A 16792-nucleotide genomic window follows, 5' to 3' on the forward strand; every position below is an offset into this window, starting at 1 on the left:
ACCCATGAACTCAAAATCTGACAGGACTTTCACTTTCATAAGGACATCTAAATAGATTAAGATAAAACTCCTGCTATGAATAACTTCAAACTTAATTTAAAAGAAGACACTGTGAATAGGTGTAAACAATTAAATGCAACTGAGAACAAAGGACAGGTACAACGCTGATAACAATATGTGATTACACAGAGCAGTGATTTGCAGATAAGAAAACATTTTTGGTCTTTTTGCTAGAAGATGGGAAGGGTGAACGGAGGTTAACTGATAAAATTGATGTGAATGCCTTTGGGTACAGTCGTTACATGCATTTACAGAGTGAACATATTAAAGCCATTTAGAAATAAAAAAGGAAATATTCTATGTTTTCTATTTAACCTGGGTTCAGAAGAAGATTTCTTTTTTTAAAAAAAAAGCACAACCTAATTTAGGACCTTATACTAAAACTTTGAAAGCCAATGGCAGTAATGCTTCACACTGTAGTAGAAATTAAACAGTTTCCAATGAATGTTCATGTGTGGTACCTGTGCCAAAAGAATGCACAACTAGGTATAGGTAGACTACTCCTAAGTCATGTAAGGGGTTGGTTGCCACTCATGCACCCATAGAGCAATCACAGTTATTAAATGCAAGACAAATCCTGGCCCTCCCACCCCTTCAACATGCCCAGTAACTCATTTTAAAAATGCAGAGTTTTTGGCAACCTTTCCCCCAGCCTTGACAACACAATACACAATGAAGTTCTTTTTTTAATAGGAATCTGAACTGTCTGATCTCTTCATATGTTTCCTAGCTGTTCAACTGATGGCTTCTCAGGTAAAATCAGTAACACAGAATTATAAATGTGCACCTGGATGAACTGAGAGCACTTTTCACTCTTTCTGACAGAGAAGTTTAATATTTTGCTGCAGACAAAGAAGATCTTTCTAGAAAGTAGAAACCATATTTCTGTTTTGCACTTGCTGAAACAACACCTCTTGCTTTAAATTACACGTTCCAGAGGGGTTTACCCCAATAACTTGAAAACCTCATTTTCCCTTCACTCCTTTGAGAGTGCTATCTGCAACAATGAGTCATCAACTACTGCAGCACAACATACTGCTCTTTTCAAGCACATGTAGCCCTCTAGAAGAGATGTAGACCTCTTAATGATATATATAATTCCCTGCAACGGCTTACTGCAAAAAGAAAAAAAAAAAATCATTTTTTATCTTGCTTAATGAAATTAGATGTGAAAATAACAGTGGAATCTCAATACTTTTATGTGAATCTTAAAAATGCTAATGCTAAGTTGAAAAATCTTAACTGTCTTCACTTTTACTCACTTGGCTCAGTAGAATATAATCTTTAAAGAGTATACCATCATAAATTAATACCTTAAAGAGTAAGGTAATTTCATAACTTAAATAGTACACCATCATAACTTGTTTATAGTAGCTTTCATGGAGTATTTTGAGAGGCAAAAATACTAGGTCAGAAGTACTATGCCTTCTAAAGTGCTTTTTGGTTGTTTTCTGTCAGCTTGCCAAAGTTGCAGCAACGTATAGTTTAATGTAATTAGATTCACTGATGCATCATCTGAGATTTGGTGTAAACTGCAATTCCATGTCTTACTAGCACAGACAGAAATATTTCACATTATAGAACTTCAACAATTCAGTTTATGAAACCATCATTTTACAAATGAAATTAATTCAATGAAAAGATTTTTCTCTCATTTGAGGTTACTTCTTTGTTGCCTACTTTTCTCTGAACATAGATATGTATCTATAAAAGTTACCCTTATTTTTTTGTTCATTTTATTTGAGTGACATTGTAGGGAAGGCTTTGTTTTCCTAGATTATTAAAAGAAGAGAAAGTGGCAAAAACTGCAATTCTCTCACCTGCTTAGGTGTCACCCCAGGCATGCGAATGTCCAGTGCAAAATCTGACAGACCAAAAGAAATCACCGGCTGGTCACTTCCAAGGCATTCACTGGAAAGAGATGTGGTAGTATCTTTGTACCTTAAAAAGAAGGAAGAAAGATTTTTTCCAAAGTATTGATTTTTGTTATGTCTTTCTTAAAGTAAGAGTCTACAGAACTAGTAAAGAAGTTTGACAATGCTGCCTAGTTCCAGGGGTGATCTGAAAACTTCACTCCTTCATGAGCTGAGGAAAACATCTTTCTGAAGTATTTCCTGATCTGAGCAATCAGATGACTAGTTTGGAAAATATTAACTGAAAACGTAACCTACTATTTCATCTTAATAATTGTCTGAGGCACATGGATGTACAGATAGAGAATTAGTTCACTACAGTATGTCAAGTACTATTAATAATTCACAACAGTTTTGGAGGGTTTTTTTGAGACTATGTGCCTGATTTATAATTCTATACAGATTAAATTAAATTACATGCAAAGGGGCAACTTTTGCTTCAAATACTATGGCATTTATAGCAACTTGTATGCTACTACAAGCAGCAAAGTAAAACAGTTAACTTTGCAACATCAACGAATATGACATTCTGTATTGAATGCAACATATAAACGAATTTTAAGAGTAATGTAGATCACTGTAAAGAACTGAATGGTAAGACGTGAGAAACACTGGTGCAACACTGATACAAGTTTTGACTACGTATATTCCTGTATACAGAAGTGACACGGTACCCAAACCTCAACAACAGTAAAATCCTTTTTTCAGGAGCTGAGGCTACTTCTCTTGTCCGCACTACGTTAAAGTTTACCTATGCAATTTTGAATTCAAACCACAGCTAAATTCTCAGGACTGTTCAGCTTAGTTGTTGTTTTCTTGTTAAAACATCATCTTACCCTGCAAGCTAACTCTAGCATCTGAAATAGACTTACAAATACAGCTGTAACTAAAAGTTTTATTAATCGCCATTTTATCATCCTAAACTCACCTTTAATGAGCAACCCTGTGGATAAAACATGAGTTACTGTCTTCAGTATGACAAGAGTGCCATTTCAAAGTGCAGAAAGAAAATGCAGAGCAATGACCAAAACCAAATACCATAATACATTTTTATCCGGACATGCTTTTTCATACTTTTGTAATATTGTGACTGCATGCATTCAACACATAATATTTTCCTGCACAACCCACCTCTTGAAGACTGAAAGTGGGCTTCTGAAACCCAAACAGATGTTTTGAAACAGAAGAAGCAGTATTAGCAGGTTGTTAACGAAGCCAGCCATGTCCACCCTGCTGTCTCTGGTCTGATTAAGTGAGCAGAAAAAGGGCAGTGCAGTTCTATCAGCTGTGATCCTTGCAATTACGTGGCAGTAGCAGCAGTATCATTTCACTACTTCATTATTATGTACTCTGCAGGCATCCTCCAGCTTCTGACAGACCATCTGTCTTGGAAGGCGATGCACTGTAAATCAGGAAGGTGGATGATACTATGTTGCCTTTATTATTAGCTATGAAAAGCTGTTGAAGAATCTTCCCTTGCAGATAGATGATACTGTACTTCTGTCTACTTAAAGAGCTGAAAAGGAGTAGCACTCCTGATGCTTTCTGCCCAGGTTGTGCAGTTAAATCTGCACGTTACTTATAAATCCAGAGTGCTGGAGACTTCAAGTGGCATCACAGAAACCAGCATCAGACATCCTTCAGAACCTGTAAAAATAGAAGGAGCTTTAGGATGACTAACACATTAGAGCATTAGTTCTCAGCAAATCCCTGTTGAGGCATTTTAATACATTAATAAGTTCTTTCATTACCATTAGCCCAACCCCATAAAGATTGCATTGGTTCTGTTGATTCATCCTTTTCCTGCCCTTCCCTGCATACAGCATCAGAAACAGACACATTCCATTGTGATATACAAAATGTACTCTCAAACATATTTTACATTATGCGAAGAAATACAAAAACCTACTCAATATGTAAAATGCAAAGTATGGAGTACTTCACATATGCAAACACCAGTATAGTGTGTTCTGCAAGCAGGAAAAAAGAAAAAAGTCAACACTGACATAGCAAGAATCAAGGTTTGCAAATTTTATTAACTATCACCAAACGTTTCTGCACATATTGCAGACTGGGAGAAAATTTTACTTTTAATTCAACCTGTAATAAATCATTATGTCATTATGGTATCTGTTTCTTATGTACTTAAGCTACGTTTTATATCCATTTCAGGAAAGAGATACTTTAATTTTTGTTTTGGAAATACAGTAACCAGAACTGTTGACATCAGACTGCCCTACATTAGTCGAGTAGTTTTCTATCCTTTCATACACTGAGGGTATGTCAGCATAAACTATCAGTCTCCCTCCTGTTTAACTTCAACTGTTCTTACTTCCCCATTTTAGTTGGCATGGTATTTAATTCCAAAATTTTAGCATTCTTTATTAAATACGCTAGAAAATCACACCATGTCTTAGCAAAGACATATACATTAGTATTCTTTTATTTTTTGAGAATTACAGTTTTGGTGGAAGGAAAGTTTCCAGTTATAATCAAAATCTTTTAACTGTCTTATGTAGTAATTCTTCTAAATTAGTATAAATATTCTGGATTAGTAAAAATACTAACAAGAAAAAACCACCCAAATTAAAGTATCTTCCAGCTACTGGAAGACATAGTCAAAATACTTTTATAAGGATGAAATAGAAAATAAGGATTCTGACATGAAACCAATGAAAATCCATATATTTCGTAAAAAATCACTCCCATTTCAGGGCACACATAGCAAAAAGGCTTCTCATAAATCAAAAGTGCTTAAGCATAAACTAAGAAGCCATACTGGCTACACAGTCACTGCCTGTAGTTAAACAGCTACACTAGATTTGCATTGAACTATTCGCAAGATCTGATTATGTTAATCAACACTAAACTTGCAAATTTTATTCACTGAAGGATGGCATAAAAGATTTAGTCACAAACAACTAAAAATGAACACATATTACTTTTCAGCTTGCCAAAAATACACCAAGGCTGTCCACAACCATTCATGCAAGCAATGATACAAGCTTAATTCCTTTTTTAATGTAAATTTTCATGTCACCACTTCTGTGATCTAAACTGTTTTCACTAGTGAACTATACAAATCTGCAACACATATAAAGGACTGTGCAGCGATGGAGACCAAAAATCACTTAAAAACAAACAAACAGAAAAGACAAGCGTGACATGCTTCACATAAGTTAAGACAACTACAATAACATAAGGCTTCATTACTTTCATTCTTTAAGGAATAGCTACACAACAGTGACTGTTCAGTGTCTTTGTAAACCACCTGACCAGAAGTTCTACTACCCTTCTTTTATTGTACTACCCAAGAAATTGTGTCTTTTTTTGCCATATCATAGTGCAAATACACTTGACAAGCAGGAAATCTGAAGAACAGGGGCAGGAAGAATACAATGAGTTGTAACATACACAGAACTACAACATTCTAATTTTTCTTTTTAATATGAAAAGATATTTTCCAATAACTAGAAATAAGAACAAATGCTTAGCTTATGCAGGCTTCACTAAGTCTGAGATCTGTTACATCAAGTCTATTACAAACATCTACATGGTATACAGTTTAAAAAAGGAGATGTATTTAATATAAAAGAAATAAAGGAAAGGAACAGCTCAGCAGTCCCTCCTCATGTGAAATACAAGGGCTTTGTTATAGCAGCTTTTAATCCTCACTACAAGTTAAGCATGGTAACAGCAAAAATCACCAGAACACATCTTAATGTTAAGAGAATATGTGACGATTTGTGGCTTTTAGAATGCTGACCACAGGAGGCAGGGGTAAAGCAATAATCTGGAATAGTCTGAAAAAGCAAAGAAATCAAAGCTTTAGTGAGATAAATACATATCTGTATATTCTCCTTAAAAATGGTCCAATTTCATCACCAAGTGCTTTTTAAGGTTTATCAGCTGGATGAATATGAAATATGAAGTTTAATGTGCCCAGTACTTCAGATTAGATCCCTGCACAATGAAACTTTACATCTGGAAGGAAAGGAGAAGAAAAAGAAAAAAAAAGCACTATCCTGAAGTTATTCCAATGTAATGTTAGATACGATGCAACACAGAAAAATATGAGATGAGGGAAAACAGTGAGGATGAGAGATTCAGTAATAAGATTACGTAATTACTTAGGTTCATTATGTGGACATCTAGATACCACTGTTATGCTTTCAGTTTGGGGTAAGAGATCCCAAGGGAACAGAAGTAATAAAGTAAAAAGACATAATTAATGACAAAGACTACAGTGAGAGAAAGGGAGATGAAAATCAGATTGGGCAATGCAAGCACGTTATTTTATCCCACATGCTCCACCCAAACAAAGCAAAAAACAAGAGAGTAAAGAAAAACAAAAACAGTCAAAAGGAACTAGCACAAAGACTGAATGGGGCAGGGGAGGAGAGGCAGGGGAGGAGAGGCAGGCAAGACATTGGAATTCAAAATAGAATGCAAAACAGAGTAACAATATATCAATGTGACATTAAACAAATTAGAACTGTCTTTTAAAAGACTAGCAATTAATTTCCAAAAATCAGCTACATAAAAAGAAAGCTCTGTATTAACCACAAGTTTATAAAGCACATTATAGTATTTTCTTATTTTCTGTTTAGTGACTAGAACATTTCATATACAGTACCAAGAGAACAAGCCAGAAGCAGAAACCACACCCTCAACCATCATTACCTTCAAAGAAAGAGAAATGAAAAGATGATTAAAATTCATGGCAATTAATGTCCAAGTCTATCACAGATGGTAATTTCTCATACTTGAATCTCTGTTTTTGTTATGCACTGAAGTCATGGAAATGAGCAAGGATTCCTTGCATTCTGTCTTCAGCTAGAGTCAAGTTCACATTTTGTTTTAGGCAAAATTTTAAGCTTAGACAACAACTGGGTATGCAAACAATAGCCAGTTCAAGAAATGAACTGCAGCTAGGCCTCCAAGTTGGAACACTTTGCTTCTAATAACACAGGATAATCAATATGTTGTGGGATCAGCTTAGGGATTAGTTAATGCACTAAACGCAGCCACCTAGGACACAGATTCATAGAAAAACATATTTGACAAGAAGTCATCAAATTAGACAACCTCTTGATCCTCAACATTAATGAAAAATATCTCACAAAACATATCTAGGGGTTGGGAGGAGATGCACAATGCAGATGATACTGGACTGGGACAAGTGACTGATACACCAAAGCGTTGTGCTGCTATCTAGAAGGAACTCGACAGGCCAGAGAAATGTCTTTATCTTGACCCATGAGCCTCTCATTATATTTTCTCTCCCCTGTCCAGCTCAGAGGGAGTGACTGAATGGTTTTGGATGGGTGCCTGGTGTTTAGACAATGCCAACCCACCAGAAGGATTAACCTTTGGCGGCATGAGTCCAAGTACGGCGAGGAGGTCACAGAGGTGATCCTTCCCCTCTACTTGGTGCTGGTGAAGCCACAGTGTGAGGGAGACATAGACAGACCGGAGAGAGTGCAAGCAAGCACCAGGAAGATGCTGAAGACACTGGAGTATCTCTCCTACCAGGATGGGCTGAGAGAGCTGGGACCTTTCAGCCCTGAGAAGTCTCAGGGAGATCTCATCAAGGTATAGAAATACATGAAGGGAGGTTGCAAAGAGGATGAAGCCAGGTGCAAACTCATTAAACATCTTTATCAGTGATCTGGGCCAGGGGATCAAGTGCCCCCTAAGTAGATGACACCAAGCTGGGTGGAAGTGTTGACCTGGAGGGCAGGAAGGGTATGGACAGGCTGAATCAATAGGCTGAGGCCAGTTGGACAGTTCAACAAGGCCAAGTGCTGGGTCCTGCCCTTGGGTCACAACAACCCTCTGCAGTGCAAAACTGCCCTGTGGAAAAGAACCTCCAATCATCCATTCTAATTGCCCTCTATTTTCCTTCTCTTGCTCTCCATTTCTTCAGGAAGATGATGCCCTCCTCCCTGCCCACCTCAGCAGTGTATTGATTTTCCATCAGATCAATTGGTCAATGTGCCAACAGGCAACTGCTGGCCTTCTATCACAAAAGAAAAGGTGTGAGCATACAGCTGGGGCTGTAAAGGATCCCCTGGCTTGGGCAGCAACCCATACTGGATTTGGTGTAGTATTAAACATACTCTTTTAAAAATGAAAATGGTAACTTTTCAAATATAGCTTGCCTCTTGGTTTAATTTATATTGTGCAAACTCCTATCTTCTGCTACCAAAAAAAATTCAGACATGAATACCGAAGGAATAATAAAAAAAGAGAAATATGATTGCTCTTAATGTTGTTTTTATGAACCTTCTCCAAAATTTGTTCTGTTGAGAGTAAGTATGATGCCTATTTTTAAAAGAAATATTTCATAAAGAAACCTATTGCCCAGGCCATCACAGGAAGAACAATATTAATACATTAAAACAATATTAATACATTAAATAAAGGACTGTGATTTGAATTTTCTTGTATGCATTACCACAGTGAAACTGGATTCATTCTAACAGGAGATACTTTTCGAATGTTTTCCAAATATACTGAAATTAGACAACGTGTATTTCTTTCCCATTCAATTAGAACTATAAAGTGGTAATTAAAATTTATTTATAAGAGCAACACAAGATATAAAAAAAGTTCAATACCAGAATCTAAGCTTATTTTGAGAGATTCTGATGACCTGTGAAGCATTTTTATGGGTTTCCTACTGTGGAAGCAAGTTCTACTTACTATCTTAGGATAGACTATCTGTACCAAGAAAAATAATAAAGCAAAATCTTTCAAGTGCTCTGTCAATTCAGTAAGTACGGTAAGTTTTACCCACAAGACACATTTTTTTTTTTTAATTATTTGAAGTTTTATACAGCAAAGAAATGGAGGATGAAGAACTGTCATTTACATGTTTCTCTTTTGGAGACCAACATGTTCATGACACAACTTGCAGTTTCCTAACTGCTATTAAGAGAGAATATCATAAACCCTGTGGCCATAAGGAAACCCTATTCATTAAACAATAAAGGAAGCATTCAACTGTATTTAGTAGGCAACTCAAACAGCAATAGTAGTTATGGAAATCACAAACAAAAAGATGCAAGGAAACAGATTATTATATATGTTTATGCAAAGAAAAAACAAGGACATTATTTTCAGGGGGACTGGGCAAAAATTTATAGAATATATAGAAACTAAAACCAGCCTCAGATTTTTTTGTCAGCCTCAGGAAATGCATGAGAAAACACAGAAGAACCAAGGAAGCATAAAACCCCACAACTCAAGGTGTCAGAATTGCTGTCACCAACCTCTGCATACAGCTGTCACCCTCAGCATCTCCCAGATTAGGACAAACGGGACAAATTTAAAAGTTTAGGCAGACTTGATCTTGTCAGATAAGCTTCTAGAATTGTTAATTTTTAACACCATGTGAGAACTCAGTGCAAACAGAAGAAAATGTGTAAGAAAAAAAAAGATGCAGTAAAGATTTAGCTACTCTTTCACAATGTGACCTTATTGAGCAGCCTTTGCTTAAGACTTGGTTATTTGCCAACAAGTAAAGCTGTCCTAGGACTACTTTCTTAGTCACATTTTCCTCCCTTTCCTAAAGTAGATACAACAAATACCACTCCTCAACACAATGCACACTCAGGTGTGAGACAAGGAAATACCTGAAAAAGAAGGAATTTTAATACTACATAATCTAGAGGCACTTGCTAGAGTGTTTCAGATGAAAATAAAATTAATGTTCTTGGAAATTCTGGAAACTTTCATCAATTTCTGAATTCTAAGATTTTTCATAACATGATATACAGTTCAAGGTAAGATTTTTTGCTCATTTTCTCCATCACCATACCATCAACTATTTGGTATAAACTTGTTTACAAACAAGGATTTGTACTTGGTTTGATAGAACAGAAATATGTAAGCAAACCACCAAAAAAAATTATTTCCTGTTCATATTAATACAATTGTGCTTGCATTAGTAAAACATTAGGAGACTTCAAGCAGAAATTCACTTTTACAACCTGAAACTACTTGAAACACCCCCTTTCTTGTCTTGAGAGTCAGATAATTTTCAGAAGTCTGAAGACAAGACATCATGTGTTGGCTCTCCCACTCTGCATTTTAATAGCATTTGAAAAGCATCTTATTCACAATAAATCACCTTCTAATGCTTCTGCTTTGACCAGGTATCAAAACAGGCAAAATTCTCTTGTCAAGAAAGATCAACACTTTTTACAGAAAGACAACATCTTAGCAAACTGCTAATTTCATGTAATGAAAAAATGAACAAGCTGGATGGTACTTATTTCTTGCTCAAAAGGGAAAACATGTAAGATGCCTCTGCTTTCATTTAATATCCAGATCACAATCAGTAGCACAATGTAATAAGAATAAAAGTTCAGTGAAATGCCCTCTGTTTTCCCTTTGTTATGCAAAACCAGAAAATATTAAAGGGAGAATGTTTCATAGAGTTAGAACTAGCCTCCAAGGATAAAGCACATGAGAGATCATTTCAAATACTTCAATTACGCATCACATATGAACTATGAATTAAATTCATTGCATGTTCCTTCACTAAGAAGGACATTAAACTGCAGTGGGCTCAGCTGCAGGGCTCTGTGAGAGACACCAGAAGCTGCCCCTGTGTCAGACAGAGCCAGTTCCAGTCAGCTCCAAGATGGAACTGCTGCTGCCCAAAGCTGAGCCCCTCAGCCATGCTGGTGATGCCTCTGCTATAAGGTATTTAGGAAACGGTACAGAACACTGCACAGAAGCTGGGAGGGTGAGAATAACTGAGAGAAACAACCCTGCAGACCCCAAAGCCATTGAGGAAGGAGGGGAAGGAGGTGCTCCAGCCTACAGAGTCCATGCCAGAGCAGGCAGATGTACCCAGGAAGCTGCAGTTCCCAAGAAGTCCATGCTGGAGAAGGCTCCTGGCAGGAGCTGTAGCGCACAGGGGATCTACATTAGAGCAGCCTGTTCCCAAAGAACCAAACCTATGAAGGGAACCCATTTTGAAACAGCTCATGGAGGACTGTCTCCCACAGGAGAAACCCCACTCTGGAGAAGGAAGAAAGCATTATGAACTGACTGCAACTTCCATTCCCCACCCCCCTGCACAGATCAGGTGGATGAGACAGAAGAGTTGAGAGTGAAGCTGAGCCTGAGGGAAGTTGGTTGTAAATGTTCTCTCATTCCTCAGTATCCTACTCTGTTTAATTGGCAAGACATAAAAAAATAGAATATTCTGAGCTGAAAAGGGACCCACAAGGCTCACCGAGTCCAACTCCTAGCCATGGACAGTACAGCCCTAAGAGTCACACCATGAGCCTGAGAGCATTGTCCAAAGGCTTCTTGAACTTCCCACTGCAGGGACAGGCTAGGTTTTTTTGTCAGATTAATGAGTTGGAGCAGCTCAGAAAGGTACTAGATGAAGCTAAGCACTGGAAAAAAAAAAATAGAGAAACAGCAGTGTGTTGCTAGGGCTCAAGACAGCAGCAGGTGCTGGAACACTGCTAATGCTAGCAAGCTTCTAGCTCCCCTTGGCCAGGCAGTTGTAATGCGCCTTTATGCCTGTTGTTCCACAAATGGTGGTTCCTGGCTCAGTGTAACATTCTTATGAGAATGCTGGAGTGGTTAGTTCCACAGTTTCTATTTGCTCAGTAGGATGCTAGAATGACCTGTCAATCCAAATACTATTCAAGACAACACCTCCCAAATCCAGACATCCTCCCTGCAAAAACCCACCTCAAGAAGCCTTATTTAAATAACAAATGTATGGCTACCAGAAAGAAAAATAAGAAAAATTAAGAACTTTTTTTTAAACCCTTGAATTGTATGTCTTTTTTAAGTAATTCCAGGTATAAATCTGGAACATCTTCCTGTATATCCAGTCTAAGTCATGTAGTTAAACTGAGATTTACAGCATTAAATTTTCAGCATTAATTTCAGCATAAAATTTATAGCATTAAACTTCATAGAAGTTACAAGCAACTTCAATTAATGAAAGTAAGTCAATAGGAGTTTGTTACAGTTCATTACAAAAGTAATGTTGTAGTCTTTCCTCACTCCAAATGGCACAGATAACATCATCTCTTAATTAAGGGAAAAGATAACGAGGAGAGTGGACGATGAAAACCAAGTCAATGAATCTAATTCAGTTTAGTATTCGTTAACAATTGAGCAACATAAGATCCATGCTAAAAGCAGATGAATGAATCCTCAACTATTATAGACCTTTTTACGACGCACTTTTTACTAGTTAAATGCATTGTTTTCAAAACTAGTATCCATAAAATTAAAAGAAAGAATTCTGTAAACATCAAAATAATGCTAGAAATCCAGCACCTCTAGAAATACAGACTTTCACAAAATACAACAATGCTAATACTAAGGTAACTGAACACAATGAAACAGAACAGTATTTCAGCAGAACAAGTCTTAATATTATGTGGAATTTTTAAAAAGTATAAAGGTAAGTACAACACAATTGCCTGTGATTATACTAGCACTAGGTTTTTCTACGAAGTGCCTAAATACAGGTGGAGTACAGTAATAGTATATTTTAGGACATAAATGGATAATCAGGAAGAAGCACAAGTTTCTTTGCTAGAAGACACCAATACACACGGGAAACCAGGAGTTCACAGGAGAAAATGGAAGAAAAACTAAGCACACTGGAAAGGAAGAATAAGGTTGAGAAAACCAGAAATAAAAACTGATGAAGAAAGAAATGCTGAGAACATACTACGCTCCATTGCTATGTACAAAACGTCCAACCCCATAGCAGAAGTCAGGAGAAGGGACTCCACACTGCAGCAGGGGAATGTGCTCTAAAGGAGGTATTAGCCTATGAAGACCTCACACCAGAGCCGGCTCCTGGCAGATGCGGTGGCCTGTAGATGGGTACCCATTCTAACAGATGCACATGTCCCCTTAGCCAAATAGTACAGGTTCCAGAGAAGATAAAGATCTGAGCCATTAATGTGCCAAGAACTCCAGTTTTATCTGTCCTCTGAAAACCCACAAAGGAGCAGAGTGACCCAGTGAGCATCCATGCTCATGAGCTTGGAACACCAATCATGTGATTAAAAAATGAATAGCAAGTGGCTTTTCCAAGGATAATTTGTCAAGGAACAAAGGAAGTTATAGGCACAAGGAGTCTCATGCACACTTTTCCCATTGTATACAATTTGACTATGAGCAAGCCACATAAATATGATATCCTAAGTGAGCTGCCTTTGAGCTCTCCCTGCCAGGCAGCGTGGCTGCATGGCAGTGATCTCCCCTGGAGCTGGGTGGCCTCTCAAGGTTGCTCCTTGAAGCATATTACCATTTTACCAAAGGTAGGTCTTTGTTAAGTGACTGGTAGAGCATACAGCCCTGGTGGAATGGTAACTTTGATTTGTGCCTGGTAATTTTGAATCATTGTTCCAATGACTGGGCCACACAGTAGTAGAGTGAACTTGGGCACCAAACTGTAAGTCACAGTTTTACAACATCTTATTAATAACACTTTTGCTAAAACCATTTGACAGTAATTCATTAAGTGATCAAAATCACCAATTCACGACACCCATTAGGAGCAGTGGCCCTGCAGGGGGCTCACACTGGAGAAGCCTCATCTGGAAAGACTATATCCTGAGGAGAGGACTCACATTTTATCAGTTCTTGAAGGATTGCATCCCACAGGAGGTACCTCGCATGGGAGCAGGGAAAAGGGGAGTAGTCCATCACAATGTTAGATCCTATGGCCTGGACCAAAGGGACAAGGGTTGGAGACTTAATGGAAATACCTTTAATTTGTTGTAACCCATGATTTCTTTTTATGTTAAAGGAATTCCTATAAAAGGACCTACCTGAACCAGCGGCGGACAAGCTGCACACAAGGCAGCACAAGTGCCACGGTGACCTGACCTGAGCTGGCTTTGGGGCCCAGTAACTCCCCACAACACACCACCTCTCTATCCTAAGCAATCACCAGAAGAGATTGAGCTCCAAGTCATGGACTGAATGAACTCAGTGAACGTTTGTGGGCATTTTACAAGGGTGGTCCATACATGAAGGATCTGTGTATACATCAAAAGACAGGAGGTGGTATGTAGGTGGTGAGGACAGCGAGGATGTATTGGATAACACTGGACCAGAGCATGATATGAACAGTATGGGGATGAGGTGTGGGTTTGTGGGGGTAGTGTAACAATTTTGGCTTGGATGGTGCACATTTTCTTCTGAGTAGCTTACATGGACTTACGCTTTGGATTTGTGAGCAAATCAGCATTGAAAACACATGGATGTTTTAGCTGTTGCTGAGCTGTGGTTACACAGAGCCAAGGCCCTCCTTGCTTCTAACACCACTGTACCAGTGAGAAGGTTGGGAGGGACACAGTCAGGACAGCTGACCCTAACTGACCAAAAAGATAACCCATACCACATAAAGGAGGACTGTGGGGACATTTGGAGTGATGCCATTTGTCTTCCCAAGAAACCACTACATGTGAAAGAACCCTACTTCTTACAGGTGACTGAACACCTGCTGATGGGAAGAAGGATATGAATGCATTATTTTGCTTTGATTGTCCATGCAGCCTTTGCTGTCCCTGTCTTTACCTCAGCCCATGAGCTCTCTAATTTTCTTGTGACTGTCTTGTCCGACCCACTGGAGGCCAGTGAGAGAGGATCTATGTGGTGCTGACATGCCTACCAGCCTTAAACCACAACTAGTTTTGTTTATTTGCTACCTCTGTAACACAAAACAAGCCAAGAGAAATAAGCATGAAGGGGAAAACAAATAACCTGCATCAGCTGTGGGAAACGAGAAAACAAATAACCATCTAAACTACTGTGAACATGTTTCCTGCTCTCTACAACATCCAGCCCAGCCTCCTGATAAGATTTCCTTCTAGAAATGTGTTCTTGGAGTATGAAGGAGGATTCTCAACCTTGTTCATTTCCAGAGTAAAGTGAACAAAGCATTCTTCCCTGGAAAATGCTATTCAGCTATAGGCCACTAGGACTGGAAAGACGATACATGAAAAATAGTAGGATACCCATCCCAATCTCTAAATTTTAAGACTCAATCCCCAAATTCTTTTTTCTGTAGAAGAAAGGTATATGAAATTATAACTACGCAAGATTGGGCAAGACAGCTTATTCCTTCTAGATACTGGAATTAAAAAAAAAATGTTTTAAATTGTATTTATATATAAATACTTGTTTTCAAAACATAGGTGATTCAAATGATGTTTAACCCCCCTTTTCAACAAACTGCAGGGGCAGAAAAATCTTTAAACACAAGATTTTTCAGTAATTCTATTGTTTATTTTCTCTCATGCAACATCAGTGTTTGACTTATGAGGAAGAACATCTTTATTTCACATTTCTTTTACTTCCTTTAATTGTTCAGTCAAAAGTATGTATGAGAGACAGGAAAATGTATGTAAAATCTACAGTAATTCTCCCTCAGCAAAACAAAAACTATTAAAGCAGTCAGACTATTTAAGCAATTAGTTTTCACATACTTGTGAGATCAATGGCAAGTGCAATTTTAAAAGCTTACTGACATACTGGTTACTCCCATTTCTCAGTAACACTAGGCTTTATTCATTCTGAAAATCTTGCCTGGCATTAAAAAAAAAAAAAAAAAAAAAAAGAAAAAAAATTGTCAACAGCCATGAGTCATACACATTTTCTCTCTCCCAGAGTGTGTTCAGTAATTTCAAAAATTTAAAGTTATCTTAATTTTAGATTGCCTCAGCTAAAGGAAGTACATTACTGTCAGCATTACTCACAGCACAGTTTAAAAGCAGACCTATCCTTGAATGATATGAAGAGAAATCAGATACCTTTGAACACAAAAGGAGGAAAGTGACGCTACTACTGAAGGAAATCTTTCATGCTACAAGAGGAAATCCTTAGAAGTGCCAGAAATTAAATATATACTTTGCCTCTTAAAGATCTGACACCTATTAGACAGAACTGTGGAAGATTTTGTCAAGTACTCCAAACTTTAAAACAGTACTAGTTTCCTTCAAGCAAAAATAAAGAAAAAAAATTTATGACAAATCTGTTGACAGCCACACATTTAATTCATTTAAATTATGAACCATCAAAAATTATGAGTAATTTCAAATCTTAATGCATAAACGTTTAAAAACAAGATCTTGTTGTGTGACAGACAACTGTACACAGATGACCTTTGAGAGTAAAGAACTGCAGCAAGTGGAAAGAACAAAACCACATCACACACACACAGGACTGTGCATTCCCATTCAACAATGTTGAAAACTAAATAGATTTCACATACTTACAATTCAGTTTTTATATACACACACACACACAAAAGTTCATTCCATTAGTAAAAGCAATGAAACAAGAAGAAACTAACAAGAAAGTTTTTAGAAGTTTTGCTGTAAACAAACGTTCCTCAGAACTGGGTAGAACCAGATTTCATGTCAGCTTGATTTGGTTTCGATCTTTATAATATAATTTAAAGCTACATAAAAAACATGCATCTTGTATGGGGCTGCCAGATGAGGTCAGAAAGATTTGGAAGATCATCTGTTCTCATTCTTACCAGACCAGCACACTCCACCCACATCTTTTCAGGCAAGTAGCTCCTACATCTTACTTGGGATATAACATTTTATGTGTGTATATATATATACACATAGACACACATATATACATACAGAGTTTATTTGCCATTTTTACAATTATTTGTATCCAGTAAGGCTCTTCTGGGGTTTTAAATAGAATCTTGCACAGAATGGATGAGACTGATAATACAGGAAGCAATGTCTTCACTTGATACTGATTTATTACTGTTTTCCACAAAACTCCGA

General features: G+C 37.5%; 1 protein-coding gene across 20 annotated transcripts in view; it reads right to left on the minus strand.

The window, feature by feature from the left end:
- The window catches only part of PAM (peptidylglycine alpha-amidating monooxygenase), a 132719-nt gene that overhangs the window by 66297 nt on the left and 49630 nt on the right, over nucleotides 1-16792 (minus strand). For 19 of the 20 annotated variants that reach the window (XR_006016071.1, XM_042028106.1, XM_042028104.1 and 16 more), the window contains 2 exons: nucleotides 3105-3620; nucleotides 1881-2001 (listed from right to left, as the gene is read on the minus strand). Coding sequence is in view for 19 of the 20 variants with exons in the window: in XM_042028106.1 (XP_041884040.1) it covers nucleotides 1881-2001; nucleotides 3105-3196 (213 nt within the window). In the remaining variant the exon portion in view is untranslated. The remainder of the gene's footprint in view (nucleotides 1-1880; nucleotides 2002-3104; nucleotides 3621-16792) is intronic. The other variant, XM_042028096.1, reaches the window with a different exon arrangement.

Source organism: Corvus kubaryi, unplaced genomic scaffold (assembly GCF_017639235.1).
Source record: "Corvus kubaryi isolate FWS band 111438036 unplaced genomic scaffold, C.kubaryi_AGA036_p1.0 37302, whole genome shotgun sequence".
In the NCBI taxonomy this organism is placed as follows: domain Eukaryota; kingdom Metazoa; phylum Chordata; class Aves; order Passeriformes; family Corvidae; genus Corvus; species Corvus kubaryi.